General features: G+C 42.1%; 1 protein-coding gene across 1 annotated transcript; it reads left to right on the forward strand.

Annotated features, from left to right (window-relative positions):
- The first annotated feature begins 355 nt into the window (after positions 1–355).
- Positions 356–16,618, forward strand: LOC145414958 (roundabout homolog 1-like). Its single transcript, XM_080284371.1, has 6 exons — positions 356–412; positions 4,308–4,377; positions 10,313–10,891; positions 11,854–13,070; positions 13,661–13,970; positions 15,609–16,618. Exons 1-6 carry the CDS (start codon positions 356–358, stop codon positions 16,616–16,618), a joined length of 3,243 nt encoding a protein of 1,080 aa, XP_080140497.1.
- The last annotated feature ends 6,123 nt before the right edge of the window (positions 16,619–22,741 follow it).

The raw sequence follows: 22,741 nt of genomic DNA on the forward strand, positions 1-22,741 counted from the left end.
TCGGCCACCCCATCTGCCTGCGTGGGTCTCCCCGTTCACTCGCTCATCTCATAGCAGATCAGTGTGAGAGCAGACCCGGCAGAGGAAGGGTGCCGGATTATCTCGCTCTAGACGTTCGCCGCAGACGCTCGCTGGAACTCGCTGTTGCTCTGGAACGTAGTCATGCTGCCAGTCGTCATGATTAGTGTTAGGGGCATTACAAATATTGTGATCTGTAGTGACCTGCGTTGTAAAATGTTCCAATTTTATGTGAGATATTGAAAAGGAAAATAGCCACATAACCCGACTCACTTTTATACTTACACTACTGCTATAGGGACTGTGAAAATAGGTCCCCAGTGAGCTGTGTTGCACGATGCGAAGAGAAGATGAAAGGTCAGACTATTACTGTGATTCCGGCGGCAGTGAGTGCGTGAGTGAAAGTGCGTGGGGGAGTCCGTCGAAGAACCATGGATTTATTTTTATTGTTCGTGTGTCTCAGTCTCGTCGCTGCTCAGCCAGGTTGGTGTTAACTAAATACATTTTATTTGGTAATTATCCAAAACAAATCTGTGTGTTAGTATTGGTTAGGCTAGGATTGGTTAGGTTAGGTTTGCTATAACATTGGTTGATACGTAACCTAGCCCATCCTGTCCTAATTATATGGACAGCGTTATTCCGATTAATTACGAAATCTGTTTACCTGTATTTTTACAGGTGATTTCATCCACTAGTTCATCCAGGCTCATAGACAAAAAATTTACAACCCTTTGAATCCCCGTGACGTCTTTTCTCAGTTAAGTTTGTTACTTCAGACGATTTTATTCATCTGAGGAAAGGCTTTTAGCACTTAAGGTATTGCTGAAGAGTTTAATTTAACACCTCTATTTCGAAAAGTCACTCCCAGTCACAGTATAATCGTCCACTGGTAACAAGAATGAAAGAGAAGACGCCATTGCCTGCACTTTAAATTCCTCCTTCCTCATTTGTTCCGCCATTTATTCAGCATAATACTGTATGACAATTTCTGGCTTTCACATATTAACAATTACGCAAAAAGAACGCAAGTTTGTGCCGTGTATAAGAGTGGGGTTTTCTGGTCGATGGAAATTATCTTCAGGGTAAAAGATAATATACATGACTGAAAAAGTTGGTAAACATTGTTTTAATTATTTTTAATCAAAATTCATCTTCTGAAAAGACAATTACCTTTAACAGTAACCGATGGTCTGTGAATGGATCGTCTATATACCAGAACCAATTCTTGATTATATTTTAGTGAACAATTTATTACTGATCGACTCATCAGATAATGGAATCAATTTTGTTATTGTTGTTGTTGTTGTTGAATTTGTTGCTGTTGTGGTCCTAGGCTCCTATGAAACATGAATCCGGTGGACGGCAGACATAGCTTCACTTCTCCTGCAGTCCACCATCCTCCATTCTGGTGATAGGAAGTTGATGGAAGTTTTTTTTATAACCAAGCAGCTCCTCCACCTGGTTATATCGGTGCCACCACGTGAAGGCCACCCTCTCTTGTATCAGCATTGATGTTAAGCACATAATGTTTTGACGGACGTTATTTCCTAAGTGGCGTTAAAATGAACTACTGGTCGATTTTGTTTTTATCAACGTAGGAAATTATGACATTAACATCTTCACTACCATGACATGTCTTTTAGTTTACTATTGCCGTTCCAGACGATTTTACTCAGTTTAGGCGAGACATCGAATTTTTGGAGTTAATATTATAACCTTCATTAACCCCTTCACTTTAATGTCTTTGTTTTCACCTGACGGAACCGGGCCACTCCCACACCGTGAATACTGTCGTGGTTGAATGAAATTTGATGAACCTTAGTTATGAGGTAAGACTGAGTCTTGTTGATCAGTAATCAAATAAACCTTTCAATCTGGGTACACCTGGCCATCAATCTAACTGAAAGGGGGTAGGGATCTTTATCAGGTTAGTTTGGGCAAAGATATCGTCTGATGGTGACCTGAGCAAAATAAACCACGAAAAAAGTGTTGTCGTAGTGAAATGATTAAAATTATACATTGATCGACGAAGGGATTATTCGTGTTTGGAATTATGTAACAGTCTATAATACAGTCAAACTGTTCCGCTAATTTTATATGCCGTAGTATTAAAGAAAATAATTAAAATAATAATGTCTTTCTACTAGATGTTCATTATATTCATATAATTAGCTACTTATAAACCGGATGGTTTATATATTTTTCAGCACTTGTGTCATCAGAGGAATCTGCACCGATTTAATAGACAACGTTAATACACCTTGTAAAGTTTACTCAGGTTAATTAGCGGTCTTAGGGTCTTACCGTGACTTTGGAGATTTCGGAACATCTCCTCTTTAGCGATTAATTCTGGACATCACTATTAATGTTTAATGTCTTTTGTCGATGCTATTTATTTGCAGGTTAAAAAAAAAATATATATATGCAAATAGCTTACAAGAGAATACAGTACATAAAATAAACTACACAAGAAAACGTGTTGAGAATTTCATGAGCCAGTTTAATACCAGTGCCCTGCTATGATGTGTCAAAATTTAACGAACAAACTGTACTTCTACAGTATATATATATAATTAGTAAGTAGCCTTAAACATTAAGATGTTGGGATGGATAAGTGCATAAACAAGAGATAAAAAAGGAGAATTTGTAATGGGGAGTTCTATTCTCATTACTGCATTTCACACCATACTCAAAACACGTTTGTAGCTGGTCCATCATATTTTTTCGAGGGATAGGGAGGGAGGTGAAGGACATCTGCCTCACTAAGCAGCGGAGTAAGGTAGTCCGGCTTATATCGGCGCCGCCACAAGGCGGCGTTCCCCTCGAGAATCAATATTAAATAGCTGAATAAATAAGCAAATATTAAGAAAAATAAACTATGACAAACGTTCTAGGGAAATTATAACAGATAGGGGAACCGAAGCTGACTGTACCTCGCCCGCTTTCTGAAAGTTCATGATTGGCATAATATGTACTCGTACATTCAAGCAACTATTTTAAAGTTATAGCAGTATCTAACAGAGAGAGAGAGAGAGAGAGAGAGAGAGAGAGAGAAAGAGAGAGAGAGAGGCTTAGGATTTAGAGATTATACGCTTTCCAGATGGGAACACAACAAAGCACTTATCCGTCCGTTCATATATGAGCAATAGGAAATTGTAACTTAGCTAACAAAGGACGCAACGACTTAGATTTGTTTACGTTCACATATAAAGCAACGATCTTCTTGCTCCTGTAGTGAAAATTCTTCTTGACTGCAGCGAAATTTCTCATTCCAGTATTCCAAAAATTGTGGTTTGGCATCATTACTATTGTCTCATTGCCAGCCGCGATGCGGCGATAGCGAAGCTGGTATTGTTTTCAGGTTGTCTGCTCGTCTCTCCGTGTGTCTGTGTTTGTGTCAGCACGATAACGTTGCAACCGCTCAAGATATAATAACAAAATTTTACTGGTGTGTAGTAGAGGAAAAATCGATCACGAGTTCGAAATTGGTGAGAGTAGATCAAGGTGTGTGTGTCTGATACCACGATAACTTCGCCACCGCTAAAGTTATCATCACAAAATTTTATAGGTGTGTAGGAGGGATGAAAATTTCCTACGAGTTCGAAATTGGTGGAAGTGGGTCAAGGACAGGGTCTTTCCGAGCCGCTCTAGATATGTATCGGCTCGCAGCTGGTGTGATTCTCCCCTTGGGGGAGGGACGTCTAGTGGTGTCGTTATATTCATTTACTATTTACCGTATTTATGTATGTATGTATTTATTTATTTTTTATCATACTCCCAGCGGTTGCCAAGTCCAGTGTGTTTCCCAAACTGTGTCACTGAGTCACTGTAGTCATGTTTTTGAAGAATGAAGGCTGGCAAGTTGCAGTCATATAATTTTATGATCATACATGTGGTGTGTACCTGAGGTGTGTCTGTTGTGATTCTGAGGGATGAGTCCAGAGACAAAGGAGTGAAAGGACACCATCTGATGTGCGTTGGGGCGTACGCATAGGATATGGTTGGGGTGGGTGCGACTATCCAAAATGTCCTTTGTGTTGTAAATTTTTCCATACATTTGATGATATTACTGAATATAACCCTTTGACTCTGATGAGGAATCTTACATGCCCTTGCTGCTAACACATGCATCGCAAAAGCAAATGTTTTGGTCTTCAAAGGTTATAACTCAGTCGTTATTTTTCTCAGTGTCGAGGACAAATATGCTGTTGTATAATTTGCGTTTACCTGTGTTAATTTCATCAGTAATTTAAAACATGCAGTTGGTATAGGGAGATGCAGAGTACTAGTTAATAGTTCTTTTGGTTATTGTTGTTGTTGTTGTTGTGGCTGTTGTTCTTGGCCCAGGATTATCTGAAGGTGAACCCAGTGGACTGCACACTGACGTTATTCTCATCTTGCCGTCTACCATCTTCCCTCTGAGGGGACAGAGAGGGCGTTGACGGACATTGGTAAACCTAGGCAGTGGTGCCGCCAGTTTATGTTATGGTGATGAAACATGGAGGCATCCTTCCCTAGTGCTTACTGTTTAGATAAATGTCTGGTATATCGTTATATGTAGTATTAATTACATGATACCAACCCTAGTTCCCACCTAAAAGCTGGGATGAGGTGACACCCAAAGACAACTAAGAGAACCATATAAAAATAAATAAATAAAAAAAAGCGCAGTGAAATGGCTCACAAGTCATTCATACATCATTTACATTTTCCAAATTCCTTGTTCCATCTCACAAGGCAAATAATCTTCACAAATTTTAATGTGTGTGTATGTGTGTGTGTGTTTTACATGCGAAATGACTCAGTGTTTACAGTCAAGAGTTGAGGGAAAAGAGGGAAGAAGAAAAAGACTGTAGGAATAATGCTTGTGAGTCATTTGGGCTGATAATAAAGTGTTGCTAAATTCTAATCCTCCTCTAGAATACGATGTGCAAGAGTCAAAATGACATCCAGGTCCCTAACGACTCCGCTTTTTTTTACTGAGGCGAAGATGCACTTGACAGGTTGGCGATGATTGGTTGAGTGCAACATGTCCGAATGACATTTACTAACCCAGATTCCCTCCTTAGATATATGTTGTCAATTAATAATGCTAACGAGTAAAGAGATTATGAAGTAATATTGCATTCAGCCAATCATCACCAACCTATCAAGCGCATCTTTGCTTCGGGGAAAAAAAAAATGAGTATAGGTGAGCGATGTCGAAAGAGATACAGACTTTGTCCAAGAGTCTGGCCGAGACAGAGTAGAGGGAAAAAGGGGAGAAGGAGGCTGAGACTGAGGTGGGGGTGGGAAAGGGGAGAGGTAAGCTGGATGTGTGTGTGTGTGTGTGTGTGTGTGTGTGTGTGTGTGTGTGTGTGTGTGTGTGTGTGTGTGAGAGAGAGAGAGAGAGAGAGAGAGAGATTTTGTGTGTGTGTGTGTGTGTGTAGAGGGAGACGGGGAGGAATGTGAAGTCGATGGCTGTAGAGTAACATGAGACCTGTTGGGTAGTTTGACAAGATGCTGTGGTTGGGCAACGGATAACAGTATCGTAAATGACAATAGAATATTCAGGTCAGCTCTTAATTATTTCAATAATAACTTTAACAAGTCATCATCCATTCCCCCACTAAAATCTTCAGATGGCAACAATACAAATGACCCGCTTGGGATAGCAGATACTTTTGCCAGTACATTTGCCAGAAATTCTTCCATAGACGATGCCAGCCAGAACGTTCAGTACTAGAACTTGACTCTCCCGAATACAGACTAGATATGTAAAATCCATCCTAGACAATTTACCTACCAACAAAGCTCCAGGTCCAGATGGAATTCCGCCAATTGCTTTGAAAAAGTATTCCCCTGAACTTGCCTCTGTCCTAGCTAAATTATTCAGACTACGCATACATACTGCTTTATTCCCAAATTCATGGAAAGAAGCCAATATCCACCCAATTCCGAAGAAAGGAAGTTCCACTGACCCCTCTGATTATAGACCAATAGCTGTCACATCTTCTCTTGGTAAGGTATTTGAAACTTTAATTAATAAGCACATTGTTAAACATCTTGACTCCAACAACGTAATTAGTGATAGACAATATGGTTTTCCCCACGAAAGATCCACCATTGACATACTCAGTCTCCTGACTCATACCATCCATCAATCAATTAACCTACATGAAGAAACTCATGCAGTAGCCCTTGATATTTCTAAAGCTTTCGACAGAGTATGGCACCGTTCCCTGCTGTCCAAACTCCCTTGCTATGGACTAAAGCCTTTTGTTCCTTTGATTTCCTCACATCTCCGTGACAGGAAAATAAGAGTAAAAGTAGATGATGTATATTCCATATCCACTCAATTAACACCGGCATGCTGCAGGGATCAGTTCTGGCACCAACCCTGTTCCTGGTTCATATTAATGATCTCTTATCTGTCACCCACAATCCCATCCACTCATATGCAGATGACTCAACACTACACAGTTCATTCACACAGACACCCATTTACAAAGTCTAATATCTCTATCCCTCAACTCAGTACAGCCATCTCCATAAATCAAGACCTATCTACGATCAGTGAATGGGGACAGAAAAACCTTGTCTCATTTAATGCTAGTAAAACTAAACATATACTGTACAATTTACTAAAAGACAGATACTGCCTGATTCGTATATTACCTTCACTGCTGCTAATATTCCCATCTCCAAAAGTATTGAAATTCTCGGCATCTCACTTCTCATGTTAGATCATTTGATAAAACCGCCTCAAAGAAACTTGGATTATTGTACAGAGTCAGTAACTTCTTCACTTACGAGCAGTTAGCTATAATTAATAAGTCATGTGCGCTCTCAGCATGAATATTGTTCACCCTTGTGGAATGGATGTGGAGAGATTGCATTAAAACAACTAGACAAAATTCAGAACAAAGCTGTTAGAATTATTAACAACCCTGCCATTACAAAAAAACTACCTCCCCTACAAGTAAGAAGGAATGTTGCCTCTCTTGCATTTTTTTGCAGATATTTTTATGGCAAATGCTCAGACGAAGTTGCGTCCATGGTGCCACCTCTCCGTACCTTCCCTCGTGCTACACGGGCATCTGGTAGCGCTCATAACTGGAATGTCACTCAGCCATATTGCAGAACTTCGGCCTATCAGAATTCTTTCATTCCCAGAACTGCATCTCTCTGGAACTCGCTTCCCCAGAGTTGTTTCCATCCAAACTTCAACCCACAGCTGTTCCAGTCTAACTGTTGCAAATGTTTTATGAACAGAGGACACCAGTAATCTGGTGCATGGATTATTTTTTTTAATTCATTTTTTTTTCTTCCTCTGCTCTGTTCTTAAAAAAAAAAAAAAAATTGTGGTGAGACCGAATGAGCGGTAAGGCTAGAGATTTGGTGTGAAAGAGATTTTAGGAATGTCGATGGACTGAATAAAGGGTAATGTGAGAGATTTTAGGTTGAAAGGTTTTTAGAAAAGGTATTAAGAACGTGGATTGCGGATGAACTATGTGAAAGGTACAATAAGGGATTTAGATGGTGAAAAAAGATTAATACTACATTGCCAACTTTCCCAAGGGAATGCAAGATGGTCTCCATACAGTTAAAAATCATTTTCATACTTCTTTTGCACATTGCCATGATGAATAATGAACGGATAAAAAGGCTCTTAAAAATTGCACATTACGGTACATGGTTTGACGTTTGATCCCGCAAATTCCTTTAAAAGAATGAAACAAAACAAACAAACAAACAAAAACGGAAAATGGTGTCTGGGGATTTTGGCATACGGAATAATTTAATCAAATCTTGAGCGAACTAATGACGAAATACAGGAATGGCGCCAAGTAGAAAAATCGTTTGGAAGAGAAAAGATAAAAAGGTTATTAGGGATGTTGATCGAGTAACTGAAGGTTAACGGAAGTTACTTTAAAGAGAAAGAGGACTGATGAAGCATTTCTAGGATGACAGCCGGAGAGAGGTTAGCAGTGGTGGACATAGTGTTCATCTTACCTTGGTGGCGATTTTCATCCTTCTTCTGCCAGTACGAATTACAGCATAATGCAGTGTTACAGCTCTACATCTTTTTCATAATACCTCTTCATGACTGACACTTTAATCTAGAGGTAAACTCTTGCTACATCTCAGCATTCAAGATGGCAGGAGGGCAAATATAGAGCAAGTTTAATTGAAGAGAATATCGAAAGACTGAGTTAGGGATCAAAGGAGATAAATATGGGATGGTGAGAGATTGCAGGGGTGGGTGACTACATGGAGTGAGTGGGTGAGAAGTACAGTAACGGACGAGTTTTTAAAGACGACGAAACAGGATGAAATGTGGATGACGAGGATATGTCTGTGTGATGACGGGAATGACTTTAGGGCAGGTTAAGAATGGAGTGGTAGAATGCTGACGTAAGGTATTTTAGAGATGAGGGAAGGGTGCCTGGTGGTCCAGTGGTTAAAACGTCACAATCGGAAGAGTGTGGGAAGTTTTGTCCCTCACAGAGCGGTACCATACACATTCTTCGCCGCCGAGCAGTCAGACAATAGCAGTGCAGCAATGGCGTTGACTGGGTACAGAGTATCACTACTTACACGTGTTCCTCGTATGTTTTCTGCAGGTGAAATTATCGTGGTAATTAGGGATATATTATAAGTGGGGTTCGGGATTTCGTAACAGCTTTCCCTAAGCGGTTTATTCGGCATATAACACCAGAAACTTCATATATACCTGTATTACTGATGCGGACAATGTCAATAATAAAGGGATTGAAATTAACATACAAGAGAATGTTAAGGTATAATGTGCTAATTAAATCCCTAAAGAAGACGTGCTACGAAGCCTCCTATGCCACCAAGAATGCAACCCGAAATGACGTGTTATTCCCGCAATGTATTGTGTCATCTTAGGTGCAGTTCCAGGTAAAAAAGTTATTTACCCTACAAGAGAGTAGACTCATGTGGAGACAGAGAGAGAGAGCACATTGCCCTTCTTTCTTTTGTCTGCATTGCGTTTGTTCTAATCTGACGAGGATACCTGCCCCTTTTCAATTAATTTGAAGGCTAAGTGTTGTCAGATTGGTGGGTCAATAATTTAAGTATTAGCCAGACAGGCTCCGTCTTACCTCTTAACTATGATTCATGGAATTTCATAGAACAACGTCTTGGTTTTTTAAGTAGGAGTGAAACCAATTTCTGTTTGGTAAAAACAAACGTACGATATTTTCAGTGTCCTGAAATAATTAAGTGTAAGAATGATATCCACATAATTATTAATTGTAAGGATACAATATTTTCGGCCCAACTTAGTTCTTCATCAGGTACAGTACCTTGAGGGTCCGAGTCGGGTTGAAATACCTCATTTTTGTTATTTATTTTGCACACTGCACCTCAGCATCCTTTGTTCATACAAAATACGTAGATCATGGGAACGATAAAGACGGCATATAAATGACTGGTGATGTATAATATGTAAACTAAACTGACCAAGAAATGGTGCAAATGACTCATGCCACTTAGAATACAACCCTATAACAATAGATGAATACAAAAAACCGGACAGGAGGCAGCAACCACGATAAAACAAAAATGTGCGTACATTTTTATTGGTATGCTGGTAGGAGGAAGCACCCACCAATCGGCTGCTATGTAATGCTGCCTTAGTTTAGATTCTGGACTGAGTAACAGACCAAGTGGTTCATTGTAGCAAACGAAACTAGTTACTACGCTGGATGGTAACTACCATATATAGCCAAATACTATTGACGTCTGGTAGTTGAGTTAAAGGAATCGAACTGAAGGTGAGTCCAGGTTGTACATCTAAGGGTAGATTGAGTTTTATTTGGCTAATCATATGATGCCACCCATAGAGGGCGACTAGTAACCTTAACTTCAATGTCTGGATTAAGTAGCCTAGTTCCGGGCCCCTATGCTCCTTATGAGACAGAAGAGATGAAAATAAGATTGTTTTCCATTAATTCCAGTTTATCTTTAGTTTTCAAATTGAACATTATTTCTTACTTAGGTTACTTTAAGGTCATTGAGTAGGGATACTTTTAGTTTGCACACACACAAAAAAATGTCATATGTGAACAAATGACATATTACATTTCATTAAGTACGGGTAACTCTTGTTTTCAGTGAGCATAACGTTAACAGTTCTTCCTTTACCGTGCTATCTCTTTACTGATTTCTAGGCCTAACCTAATGGTGTCCTTAGATAGGATAAAGAATTCGTGCTGCTGCTGCTGATGATGATGAAATTGAAATGATGAGACTGATGATGGTGATGATCACGTCTCTTGTACAGGTGCACCTCCAGTGATCAAGGAACACCCAAGCAACGTGGTGGCGCGGCGCAATGACCCCGCCACTCTGAACTGCGCCGCCTCGGGCAGTTCCAGAATCCGATGGTTACGGGACGGGGAGGAAGTGGTCACGTCATCACAGGATCAGCGTTCACACCGGGTGCTTCTGCCCTCAGGGTCACTGTTCTTCCTGCGGGTCACGGCCACCAGGAGGGACAGTGATGCGGGAACATATTGGTGTGTGGCCTCAAACAGCTATGGCGCCACACGTTCAAAAAATGCCACACTCATTGTGGCCACACTGGCCCATGACTTCCAGCAGCAGGCTGACTCCTCTATAAAAGTGCTGGTAGGGGAATCCATCACCTTGCCCTGCCGGCCTCCCAAGGGCACTCCACCACCTGAGGTGACCTGGCTCAGGGACGGACGCCAGGTCACCAACTCTAGCCGCATCAGTGTCAACCAGGATGGTGACCTGATAATCATCCGGGCCGTCCAGCAGGACTCGGCTCAGTACATATGTCGTGCCCGCAACGCTGCTGGCGCCCGTCAGGCACCACCATCTCACCTCACCGTCATGAGTAAGTTAACACCGTCACTACGAAGACAGTCTGTTTTGTTCTGTTCTTGTGGTCTCCAGGCTATTTTATTCAGCCTTGAGGAGGATTTTCGAACTGGTGGGGTTAGGAATAGCCTTCATTAACCCCATCGATACAAGAGGTATTTCTTAAGTTTTGTAAAATCGTCTTGTGGTTGCAAGAACAAATTATGGTATAAAAATAACATCATGGGTTGATGGTCGTGTTTATTACTGACCCTGAATAATAGTACCCCGGGACAGCAGACTTTCATCATCATCATCGTCTCTCTCTCTCTCTCTCTCTCTCTCTCTCTCTCTCTCTCTCTCTCTCTCTCAAACAATCTTTTGGTATTTTATAAAAAAAATATCCTTTGCCTTATATGGTTAGTAGTAGTAGTAATAGTAGTAGTAGTAGTAGTAATAGTAGTAGTAGTAGTAGTAGTAGTAGTAGTAGCAGCAGCAGCAATCCGGGCTCATTTGAAGGTGAACCCAGATGCTTGTAGGCTCGTTGACCTCTTGCAGTCCACCACCCTCCTTTTGAGGGAGAGTGACGGAATTCAGGAATGTTCGTATAACCAGACAGCAGAGCTGCTCAGTTATATCAGTGCCACATGAAGGCTTCTCTCTTCAGTATCATGAGATAAATATACATTTCATGTCAACAAAGTTAGAATATCTCTGTTAAATTCAGAAATGGATCATCCGGTTGTTGTTGTGGCTCCAGGCTCATCTGTACGTGAACCTGGTGTACTGCAGGCTGGAGAAGTCCCTTTGTAGTCCATCTAATATAAACAGATACCGTAATAGAAAGCCCTTCACTTTGCAAGAAAAGGGCCTCCCTACATGCTTAGTTACTGATTTACCATATAGCCTAATTTTAAGTTGCATTATCATTAAGTCGAGATGAGAGTATAATAATTTTGATATACAGATGTTTTATCAATAAGGTTTTAATTCTCCCAGCACCGCCTTGGTTTGAGGAGGAGCCATCCAACATGTCAGTAGCGTCAGGTGCTGGTGTGGAGTTTGGTTGCCGGGCGAGAGGCTCTCCCACCCCGACAGTCACCTGGAGGCGAGTGGATGGAGGGATGCCACTGGGAAGAGCCACTGTTGAGGACCAACGATTAATTCTGCAGGAAGTGACAGTGGCAGACTCAGGTGTTTATATGTGTGAGGCCGAGAGTGAGGCAGGTACAGCCACTGCCAGGGCTACACTCATTGTGCTAGATGCTCCAATGCTGACCCAGCGGCCTCAGGACCTGCAGGTGATCCAAGGCAATGAGGCACGACTGCAATGTCGTGTGGAAGGCGAGCCTGAACCCCTCGTGCTCTGGCGCCTTCCTTCTGTGGACAGGACAGCTGTTCTGTCCCCTGGTCACAGCAGCAACCACGCCTCAGTGTCAGATGATGGCAGTACTCTCCTGTTGCACCAGCTAGGCACACAGGACACCGGTGCTTACTATTGCTGGGGCATTAACAGTGGTGGAGGGGTGAGTGGGCGAGCAGAAGTAGTAGTGGTAACAGCGCTGCCTCCTCCAGTAATTGGTGTGGGACCCAAGGACCTAACAGTGGCCCCTGGAGGAGTGGCCAGGTTCTCATGTGAGGTGGTGAGTGAGGCAGCAACAGCACATGTCACCTGGTGGAACCAGCCAGCCGCACATCTGCCATCCCGTTTGCTGAGTCAGCACCCTTACCAGCCTCGGTTCTTACTGCCAGAGAATGGTGCCCTCATCATCAAAGACGTGCAGCTTGACGATGCTGGCATATACAGCTGTCATGTAACGGCAACAACAGGCAGCATACAGCAGAAGGCTGTGCTTAATGTGGTGGAGAACACAGAACCAGAGGAGTCACCACTACTGCCACCACCACCCAGCAAGCCCCGTGTACTGGACTGGAACCAAACCTCAGTGCAGCTAAGCTGGATGCCCAACTCCCAGGGCAGCAAAGCTGGTCACCAGTGGTATGCTGTGGAGTACTGGCGACAGGGATGGTCCGAGTGGCGGGTGGCTAATGCAGTCATCACGCAAGAATCATGTGTTATCAGCCACCTGTCACCAGGCCACACCTACACTTTCCTGGTGCGTGCTGTCAACAGTCAGGGGACGTCGTTCCCCAGCCCTTGGTCTGACCCTGTCACCACCAGGGCCCCTCCACACCCCACCCTTACTGCAGACCAGGTACCCTGTTATAAACTCTCCTAGGTTTAAGTTATAAGTATGGTTGTTTGAATTCTACTATTTTACTCACTCATAATGCCTCCAAATACTTCAAAATTTAAAAAGAATAATACTGTGACAATATTAGGGAAAAATAATGTGTAATTATGTTTAAAGGAATACTATGGAGATTTGTTTATTGTAAAAATTGGTTAGGATCCTTTAAAAATGCAGGGTGGTTTGCAAATTACGCTCTCCAATCTTGTGTTTGGTCGAAACTGCTGTGTGCTTTTGTGACAAAGGAAAATTCATGACTAACTAATAAGCTTAGGAGTCAGTAAACATAAAAAAACAAATATTGCAAAGCATGAAAAAGGTATGGAACTAAGAAAATGATGCACTGTAGATAATGGTGGCGCTGGCTGAGACATCACAGCAGCACATGAGAATTGGGTTGCGTATTATATGGACCACACTGTACTTAAAAAGGTCCTTAACCATTTCCTACGGTAAACATATCTCCCTAACAGTTGACAACAATTATTGTTAATACGGACTGTTGTCTGTTTTTCGTATTTTGTCAGGCTTAGTAATAATATGCACTACTTCAGGTGCGTGGGGATCGGCGTCGCTTGGCGCGTCCCCTGGTAACTCTAAACAAGGCCACAGCCACAGCAGCAGACAGTGTTAAGCTAAACTGGAGCTTCCTGGAGCCAATGGAGGACTTGGTTGAGGGGGTGCTGGTGTACTGGATGGCGGAGGGTGGCAGGGTAAAGGTGACTACCGTCCTGGGCACCTCATCCACCTATCACCTCCACAACCTGCACCCCAACACACCCTACACCTTCTTCATCGTACCCTTCTGGCACAGCGTCGAGGGCACGCCGTCCAACTTATACCACCTCACCACGCCCGAGGGCGGTAAGTTTAAGGCCAATACTCTTGATGGCATAGGAGTACCTAATAGTACCTCCTCCTTAGCAATTAATTTTGCATATTATATACATACCACGCCTGAAATCGATAAATTTTACGACTTATTCTTGCTGGCCTCGGAGGTTTCGTAACGCTTCTTTCTTAGCTACTTATTTTACATACTGCACCTTTTTATCCTCCTGTGCATTACTAAGGTACCGTATATAGTGTCAAGAGTAAAATCATGTAAATTAAATAAAGGAGAATATCTGGGTGTAATATGCACGTTAAGTTGCTAAGAAGGAAGTGCCAGCAGTTATGAAGCTTCCAGTGCCAAGTGTAATCTAACATGACCTAGGTTTCTTTCAGATCCGGGATAGCGGGAAAGACAAACTTTTTCACTACGATTATTTTATTTCTTTTTTGTTAGCTCACTCGATGTAGTGCTGCTCTCGGGTGTCTGCCCTTTCCTCCATCCTTTTTTCCGTCCATCCTCTTCTGTCTTTCCTTCATTCTTTCCTCCTCCTCCTGCCTGTGGGTGACTCTACACTGAGTGACAAGCCAAGTGGTTTCCTGTACACCATGAAACAGTTACTACGCTGGGTGGTAAGTGGTAATCATATAACCAAATTTTGGCACCTGGTGGTTTAGTGGGTAATTACGGCACTCCAATCGGATTGAGCCGGTGAAGGTTTATATCCAAGGTATGGTTGGGGATTATTCCTCATGTAATGCCACTCAGGGATGAGTGAGGCTGGTCACTCTCATCTTAAATGTTAGGACCACCTTGCCTTGCCCCGGACTCCTACGCTCCTTATGGGGCAACGTAGGATTGGATGATGAATGATGATGAATGAATGATGTTAGCATAAGCACACTTCCTGTCTTCTTGCTTCTGGATTTTCTCTTACTCAGTCCTCAGGTAAGAATAATTCACGATGATGATGATGGCTACCTTTTGACGACGACTTCGGTTTAGGAGAGACTTATCGAATTAGAGGAGTTAGGTGTAGCCTTCACTGACCCTTTCCTTTAGACGGGCGATTAGTAGGATGACTAAAATATTCTGGAGGTAGTTGGAATACAACCAAATAAGAGATCTTTGGTAGTACTTGGTATGTCAAAGACATGTGGCCTGTTTTTAAGTATTGTATGATAATGTTGTTTAGCACTGTTGTTTAAGTCTAATTGTATAAGAAACCGTGTTGTAGTTTCAATAATGACAAGGTATTATAGCTACTGTACTGTATTATGTTTTACAGCTTAGGTCAAGTATCGCAAAGTTGGTGTATGTGTTGGATGCCAGTGGTCTTAATCATGTGTCCCTGGTTCTGTCACATATGTACAGAAACAGTCAATCTGATAGGTAAAAGACAAGCACAAGTTAGCAATAAGGTAGATAGATCGATAAACATGTACACAAGTATATAAACCAACTGGCTGGAGAAGATAGGTAATGAAACTGATAGGGACAGATGGAAAAGTAGATAGCACTTAGAGTTATATTATACAAACTGATAAGAATAGAGAGTAAAAAAAACTGATAGGTATAGATAGATAAACTGACAGGAAGAGATAGGTAAGACATGAGTTATATTGTTACATCCTAATCTTAACTTGAAGCGTTCACTCCCGTCTTTCCAGTGCCATTGACTGCGCCAGGTAATGTGCGAGTAACGAGGCAAGAGGAGGGTTCAGTGCTGATCGAGTGGTCTGGCGTTAGTACTGAGGAGGCGCAGGGGGAGGTGATAGGGTACATGGTCACACTCAGTCACAACGGTAGTCATGTTACTGAGACAGTTGGTACACTCTACCTGGAAACTCGTGATTTACTGCCTGGACACATATATACCTTGCGTGTGGCGGCGCTGACAGGTGCTGGAGCGGGAACTTTCAGCGCTCCTGTAGCGGTGGAGGGGCAAGGGTTGGGCAGGGCGGTCGCGGCAGGGGAGGTGCTGTACGCCCCGTCACAGTCAGTGTGGTTGGCCTACCTACTGATTCCGCTGGTGCTGTTACTGGTGCTTGGTACAGTGTGGTACTTGTGGAGGGTACGGCACAAGGCACCACCAGCCAGCCCTCCTCATGCACCCCCACTGTACCAGGACCCTTCCATCAATATGTACAGTGACCATAAGGTATGGCGGCCGTCTGATAGTGATAAGGATTCCAGCTTATCCTCCTCACGACTCCTCAAGCCGGATCAAATGGTTAACGAGTATGCAGAGCCTAGGATGCTGCTGCCCAACCACACTACTGAACCATATGCCACCACGGCCCTACTGGCACCATCACCACCACACACGTCCTGCTGCCACCCAAATGATCAGTCAGCAGAGGTGCAGGTCAACTGGGCTGCCATCCTGCCTCCTCCACCAGCCTCTCCACCGCCAGATCTTGACCTGGGGGAGCCAAGGCAGCAGGGGGTGGTCCCCAGGACGTGCTCCAGGGCCTCCCAGTATGATAATATGGGCGGGGCGGACCACTACGGTAGGCCCTGTGATGCCGCCTCGGAGCACATGTATGAGCCGTATGCACAGGTCGTCCCCTCCAACAGATTCCTCACCTTCAGTAGCCTGCAGCGATGTGGTGATGAAGGGCATATTGAGTGCCACCTCGCTCACCCTGGCCAGCCACCACGCAGCAACACGCACTAGCAGTTGTACCAGTGATAAAACGACATCATAATAATTGGTGTAAAGAAAGAATTATATGCACAGACTGACACTGACGTAAATATATAAGTTTTGGCTAAACCTGTACATTCAAAACAGTGACAACAATGCCTTGTATTTACAAAATAACTATATCCACCCATTGATACTGGTGTGAGTGTACAACAGCTTTGGTTCAATGTAGATATTTTTATCCAGAAAAGAGAGTCAAGTTCTGGCGGAGGATTTTGTATTTTCACACACATACAGACACGCATACACAGACACAGTGTAATTCATACATTTAAATATCGGTACTATGAAATCAACACTTATCCGCTGTGCTTCATATAACGTCGCCAAAAGTGATAATTTTGATGCGGGCTGTAACAGTCATATATATATATATATATATATATATATATATATATATATATATATATATATATATATATATATATATATATATATACCTAGGCTGCTTCCCCAAGGAAAGGGAGGTAGCCGAGACAGGACGACTCACTCTCCATTTACTCATCCATTCAAACACATTCATTCGCATCTTAGCCCCAAAGGGGAGAACGGACAGATCCTCACCGCATCATATATATATATATATATATATATATATATATATATATATATAAGAAATGCCTTGTACAGTGGTCTGTGTTTATTAACAGAGTGATCAATTGTATATAGGGAGCATTCGAGTACGCATTACTATGTGTATAGTGATGAGACGAGTTTAATGTGCATATCAAACTGTAAACTCTACATTTCTTACTACTTACCAGTGAATAGTAAAGTGATATGTGCGCATGTTGTGTGTTTGTGTTTAGCAGGTGCTAAAAGACTTTAATGTGAACGAAAGATGTTTGTTACTGTTCTTCTTATACTCTGTTATAATAATGAATGAGTGAGACTTTAATAATGCAGTTTATCTCCTCAGTCATAACCTAGTGATATTCCCATCCTCATCCTGTGGTAATTCTCCCAGCCATCGTTAGTAATGCCCATCCACGCCACATAGTAAAGTTACAACTTACATTATAATGATATTCTCCCTCACACCCTTGTAAAATTTTCAGATACTCCCTGCAGTAGTACTCTTACAAACCTTAGTAATATTCACAGACACACTTTACTATTATTCCCAGTTACACACTAAATAATACCGCAGTTTCGCCTTCAGTAATACTCTTAGCCACACCCGATAGTATTATCCTCAGCCACCCTAGTGACATCACCCACACCACTGTAATACTATTTTCAGCCACATCATTGTGGTAATATGCCTCATCCTAGTGATAACATCCCATCCACACCTTAGTGATAGTGCAGTTCCTCACGATAGGACTCACAGTATTCTCGTTGGCGTGGAAGACTTAGCAATGTCTCATTCTCAGTGTTTCATTTAGCACTTTACATAATAATATTCGGTTGCATGTTAATTGCGTCTTTTTAATGATGAGCTGGTATCTGCTGTATACTGAGAGAAGTGTGTAATATGGGCAATAAATGGCCGAGGAAAGAGTTATTACAAGTTCTCCAAAGCCACTCGGAATACGAGACTTGCACTGCCTCCTTTACCCTGCTTTACCCCTCATCCTTGAGCCTACACTACCCTCTGCCCTTTTTCCTCCCCCACCATGCCCGTTAGTCTCCTCCCTTTCACTTTTACTACCATCATTCTGTTCCGTCACCCTATATTCAACCCCGACTCCCTTTCTCCTCTCTTTCTCTGCCTTTTAGTCTCCTCCCCTTCACTGTACACTTCTTCCTTCCCTCTTTTCTCTTGCATTACACCTTATTAACTTTCACTCAAAATAGCCCCATCGTCCTTCAATGCCCCCCACCATACTTTGCACTAACCCAGTACTTCCATCCCTCGCCCAGCCTTTTCCTCTCCCTCCTTTTACACATCCTCCAAAACTCCCGCCATGTCTACTTTCTGCTCCTCCCTCATCCAGTAATAATTCTCTTTCTTCCCTTACCCCATCTTCCCCTCTCCTGTCCACCATTCTCTCTCCTCTCCCTCCTTCATCCTTCCCTCCCTCACTCTGCATCCCTTCTCTCCTTCACCCTCTTCTCCCCTCCTTCGTTCATCCTATTCTCCCTCGTTTTATATAACTCCTCCCACTTCTCCTCCCCCAATACTATGGTGCCAAAAACTCCCGTCCCCCCCTCCTCCGATGCTGTATTTGTTACTAGTCATTTCTACGAATTTTATACACGACTTTATTTTTGTAATAAAACATGATCAAGAAGTCTGGATGTTTCTTCTTCCTGTATCCTATTATTATTATTACTATGAATTGCTGGACTGTATGAATCTGTTTTCTTAGGAACAATCCCGTGAACTCTGGAATCAAATATTATTTAATAAATAAACAACAGAAAAAAAAATAAATGACAGTTCTAGCATTTTGACTACCAAAATCAAGAGACCCCAGAAATCGCCACTCTTTCTCACGTGTATATATATATATATATATATATATATATATATATATATATATATATATATATATATATATATATATATATATATAAAGCAGGAGTGCAGACCTCTCTTCTATTTCACAGCCTTCCATGACATTTTCAAGACTACAAGAGAAACTGAGATAAGGTCGGCACCCATCATGTCAATGACTCGCCTCTGCCATCACTCTTCTCAGCCGCTTCATATCTTCACTACTTTATCCCACCATCTTGCTCTTGGATTTCGTCTCTCATCAACTTCATTTCTACTTCCCATGCGTTCCTTTAATCCTAATCACATTCATTCCCAGGCAGCGCAGCATCACATGTATCCGGAAAAGCAGTTATATCCTACTCTTCTTTCTCACTTCTACTCTTGCTCTCCTGTCTTTTTTCTTCTTCGCTTCCCTAGTTACTGTACTCTGTTCTTATTCACACAGAGTAACCAAGGACACAACGCACATCCGGTTTTCAAACCTAACATTTATATGAGTTTCCCACTAACATTTTTTATCTCCTCTTTCCACAATGCATGACGGCTGTCCTTTAATATTCCTTTATCGACATAATTTTACTGCATTCAAACTCTTATTCTTTACTAAGTATCCGTCCATCATTTTTCTCAAGGAAAAATTTTGATTCATAAACCCTTGAATTTTTCTGTATGCTCCCTGTTCGCTACAACCTCCCCCCATCCACTCTCACCCCATCGGTCACACTTCTGTTATACTCATTTCTTAGAACACTGATTAGACTAATACAGCACTTTTCGTGCATCCACACTTCCTTCTTCCATCCTTCCAAGCTGGTCAGCTCTGGAACTGCCTCTTTCACTCTTTACCACAGCCTATGACCACCAGTCTCTTAAACGCAGCGAGTCTTAGCATCTAAGCATTTCAAAATAACCAGGTGTATTTGTGAACTTCTTTTGTTTAATTTCGATTGGGAGGAAGTACAAGTTTTGCAGGCATTCAGCTTTTACCTTTTCCTGTATTTGCATAAAAGATGTTTAAGCACCGGATCAGTGGATAGTGATGTTTTCTGAGCTTGGCAAGAAACTAAAAGCGTGTTTGTAAATACTTCACAGTGAACTTTTTTGCCATTACAGTAAATAGAGGAAAATGAATCAGTTTGTTAATATGCCAGCCAGGTGCCTGGAAGGTGTCACCAGCACTGATACATAACCCCACCCGGGCCAGCCTGTTTCCTAACAAAGTTTCTTTGGTCCTGATTTTACGTATTACATCTTAGAATTCCGCTGTACAGTATCTGTCTATCTATGTAAGTATCTATCTATCTATATCGTTCTAATATTCACTTACTTTGAATTTATTATATAAATGAGGATAGTGAGGTATAACATACGGAAGATGTGGCAAAGAAATTTGTTAGGCAATCTCCAAAGCGACTACGACTAAAAGACGAGCAGATGGGAACACCACCTACCAACTCTTAGGTTTTAATTAATGCTAAAGCAATGACTGATGGCATCATATGATACTATATTCAGTGCAATGCATTTACCATGAAAAGATATTTGAGTACTGACATTTCTGCATTTGAAATTTCTGTCTTAATAAGAACTGCCTAAATTATTGACTTGAGTAAGGTGACATGTCGGATTTTTCGACTATATAATAACCATCACCACCATTATCATCATCAAATTAATAATAATGATAATGGGGGCGCTCACCATTCACTCACTAGATCTAGTGCTGCTTTGGGTGCCTGCCCATTCCCCTCTTCCTTCCTTCCTCTTCTGTGTCTCTTTCCTTCATTCTTTCCTCATCCTTCTGTACACTCTCGCTTCTGTCTTTCTTTCCTTCACTCTCTCCTCTTCCTTCTGCCTATGGGTGACTCTACACTGAGTGACAAGCCAAATACAGGAAACCATTACTATGTTGGGTGATAACCATATAACCAACTTATGGCGCCTGGTGGTTTAGTGGGTACTTAGGGAGCTTCAGTCGGACTAAGCCTGTGTAGGTTTATATCCAAAGGGTGGTTGGGGTTTATTGCTCACGTAATGCCACTCAGCGATGCGTGAGGTTGATTACTCTCATCTTAAATGTCATGACCAACTTGCCAAGCCCGGGGCTTCTACGCTACTCATGGGGCAACATAGGATTGGATGATGGATGGGTGGCTAATAATAATAATAATAATAATAATAATAATGATCCATCTATATACCTAGGCTGCTTCCCCCAAGGAAAGGGAGGTAGCCGAGACAGGACGACACCCTCCCCATTTACTCATCCATTCAAACACATTCATTGGCATAATAATAATAATAATAATAATAATAATTATAATAATAATAATAATAATATCAATCATCATCACCATTATCATTGTCATCACACTCATCTCCACCATTTTGTATTATTTATGAAAGATAAACACAAAGGCATGAGAAAATATCAACAGCACCCAGTAATATATGTTACACAACCTTAGTTAACACTGTTTCTAACGCTAAGACAATGAAAGGCCAATCCTAATCTAAATAAAATCGCATGCCAACAACAAGAACAAAATACTCAACATTTCTATCGTCTTCAGAGGGATAATGAAGAACACATCAAAATATAAATCGCCATATACCCTCAGTAGACTGGAAAAGAATTTAAGACTGAGGAACGTCTACTATATTGTTCCTCAGTATCACCAGCGTCAGTATGAAAACACTTCCATATTAGCACTGCAGTTGTATATATCAACACAGGAGCGGGATCAACGTAAATACGTAGTAGTGAATGTGACAACTGCGTGACCCCCTACACTAACACACAAGCACACGTATCTCACATGCACACACACACCTGTCCTTTCACAACACACACACACACACACACACACACACACACACACACACACACACACACACACACACACACACACACACCTCCTCCTACACATACCTTCCCCTTGACACACTCACACTTTTACGCAACCTTCCTCACACATCCCTCTAACTCTTACACACACACACACACACACACACACACACACACACACACCTCGTCTTATATATTCCCCTTCAGACACCCACACATATACGCAACCGTCGTCACACACACCCACACATCCCACTAACTCTACACACACACACACACACATACACCTCGTCTTACATATATCTTCCCCTTCAGACACCCACACATATACGCAACGTTCGTCACACCCACCCACACATCCCACTAACTCTTACACACACACACACACACACACACACACACACACACATACACACACACACACTCCCATACTCTTCCCTCCTCCCACACGCACACATAATAATCTCTTCCCACACCCACACATACATCCTCCCTCTCCTTCACCCACGTATACAGTCTCCTCTTCCCACACCCAGAAATACACTCTCCTCTTTCTTCACCCACACGTACACTCTCCCCATCCCACACCCAAACATACACTCTCCAATACCCACACATACATTCCCCCCTCCTACACACATAAATAAACTCTGCCCATCCCACACCCAAACATACATTCTCCTCTCCAGTACCCACTCATATATTTTCCCCTACCACATACTTACGTACACTCTCCCTATCACATACCCACAAGCACACAGTCCATTGCCCATACCCACACATTCATTCTACATTCCAC

The sequence above is a fragment of the Coenobita brevimanus genome, chromosome 13 (genome assembly GCF_032717465.1).
Source record: "Coenobita brevimanus isolate Jiangsu-jjx chromosome 13, ASM3271746v2, whole genome shotgun sequence".
Lineage (NCBI taxonomy): Eukaryota > Metazoa > Arthropoda > Malacostraca > Decapoda > Coenobitidae > Coenobita > Coenobita brevimanus.

Bases quoted from the DNA above. Each gene is read 5' to 3' on its own strand.
- LOC145414958 (XM_080284371.1), top strand. From the start codon at position 356: ATGCGAAGAGAAGATGAAAGGTCAGACTATTACTGTGATTCCGGCGGC. The intron at 10,892-11,853 runs GTAAGTTAACAC...TAATTCTCCCAG, and splicing joins ATCTCACCTCACCGTCATGA to CACCGCCTTGGTTTGAGGAG. The intron at 13,071-13,660 runs GTACCCTGTTAT...GCACTACTTCAG, and splicing joins CCACCCTTACTGCAGACCAG to GTGCGTGGGGATCGGCGTCG.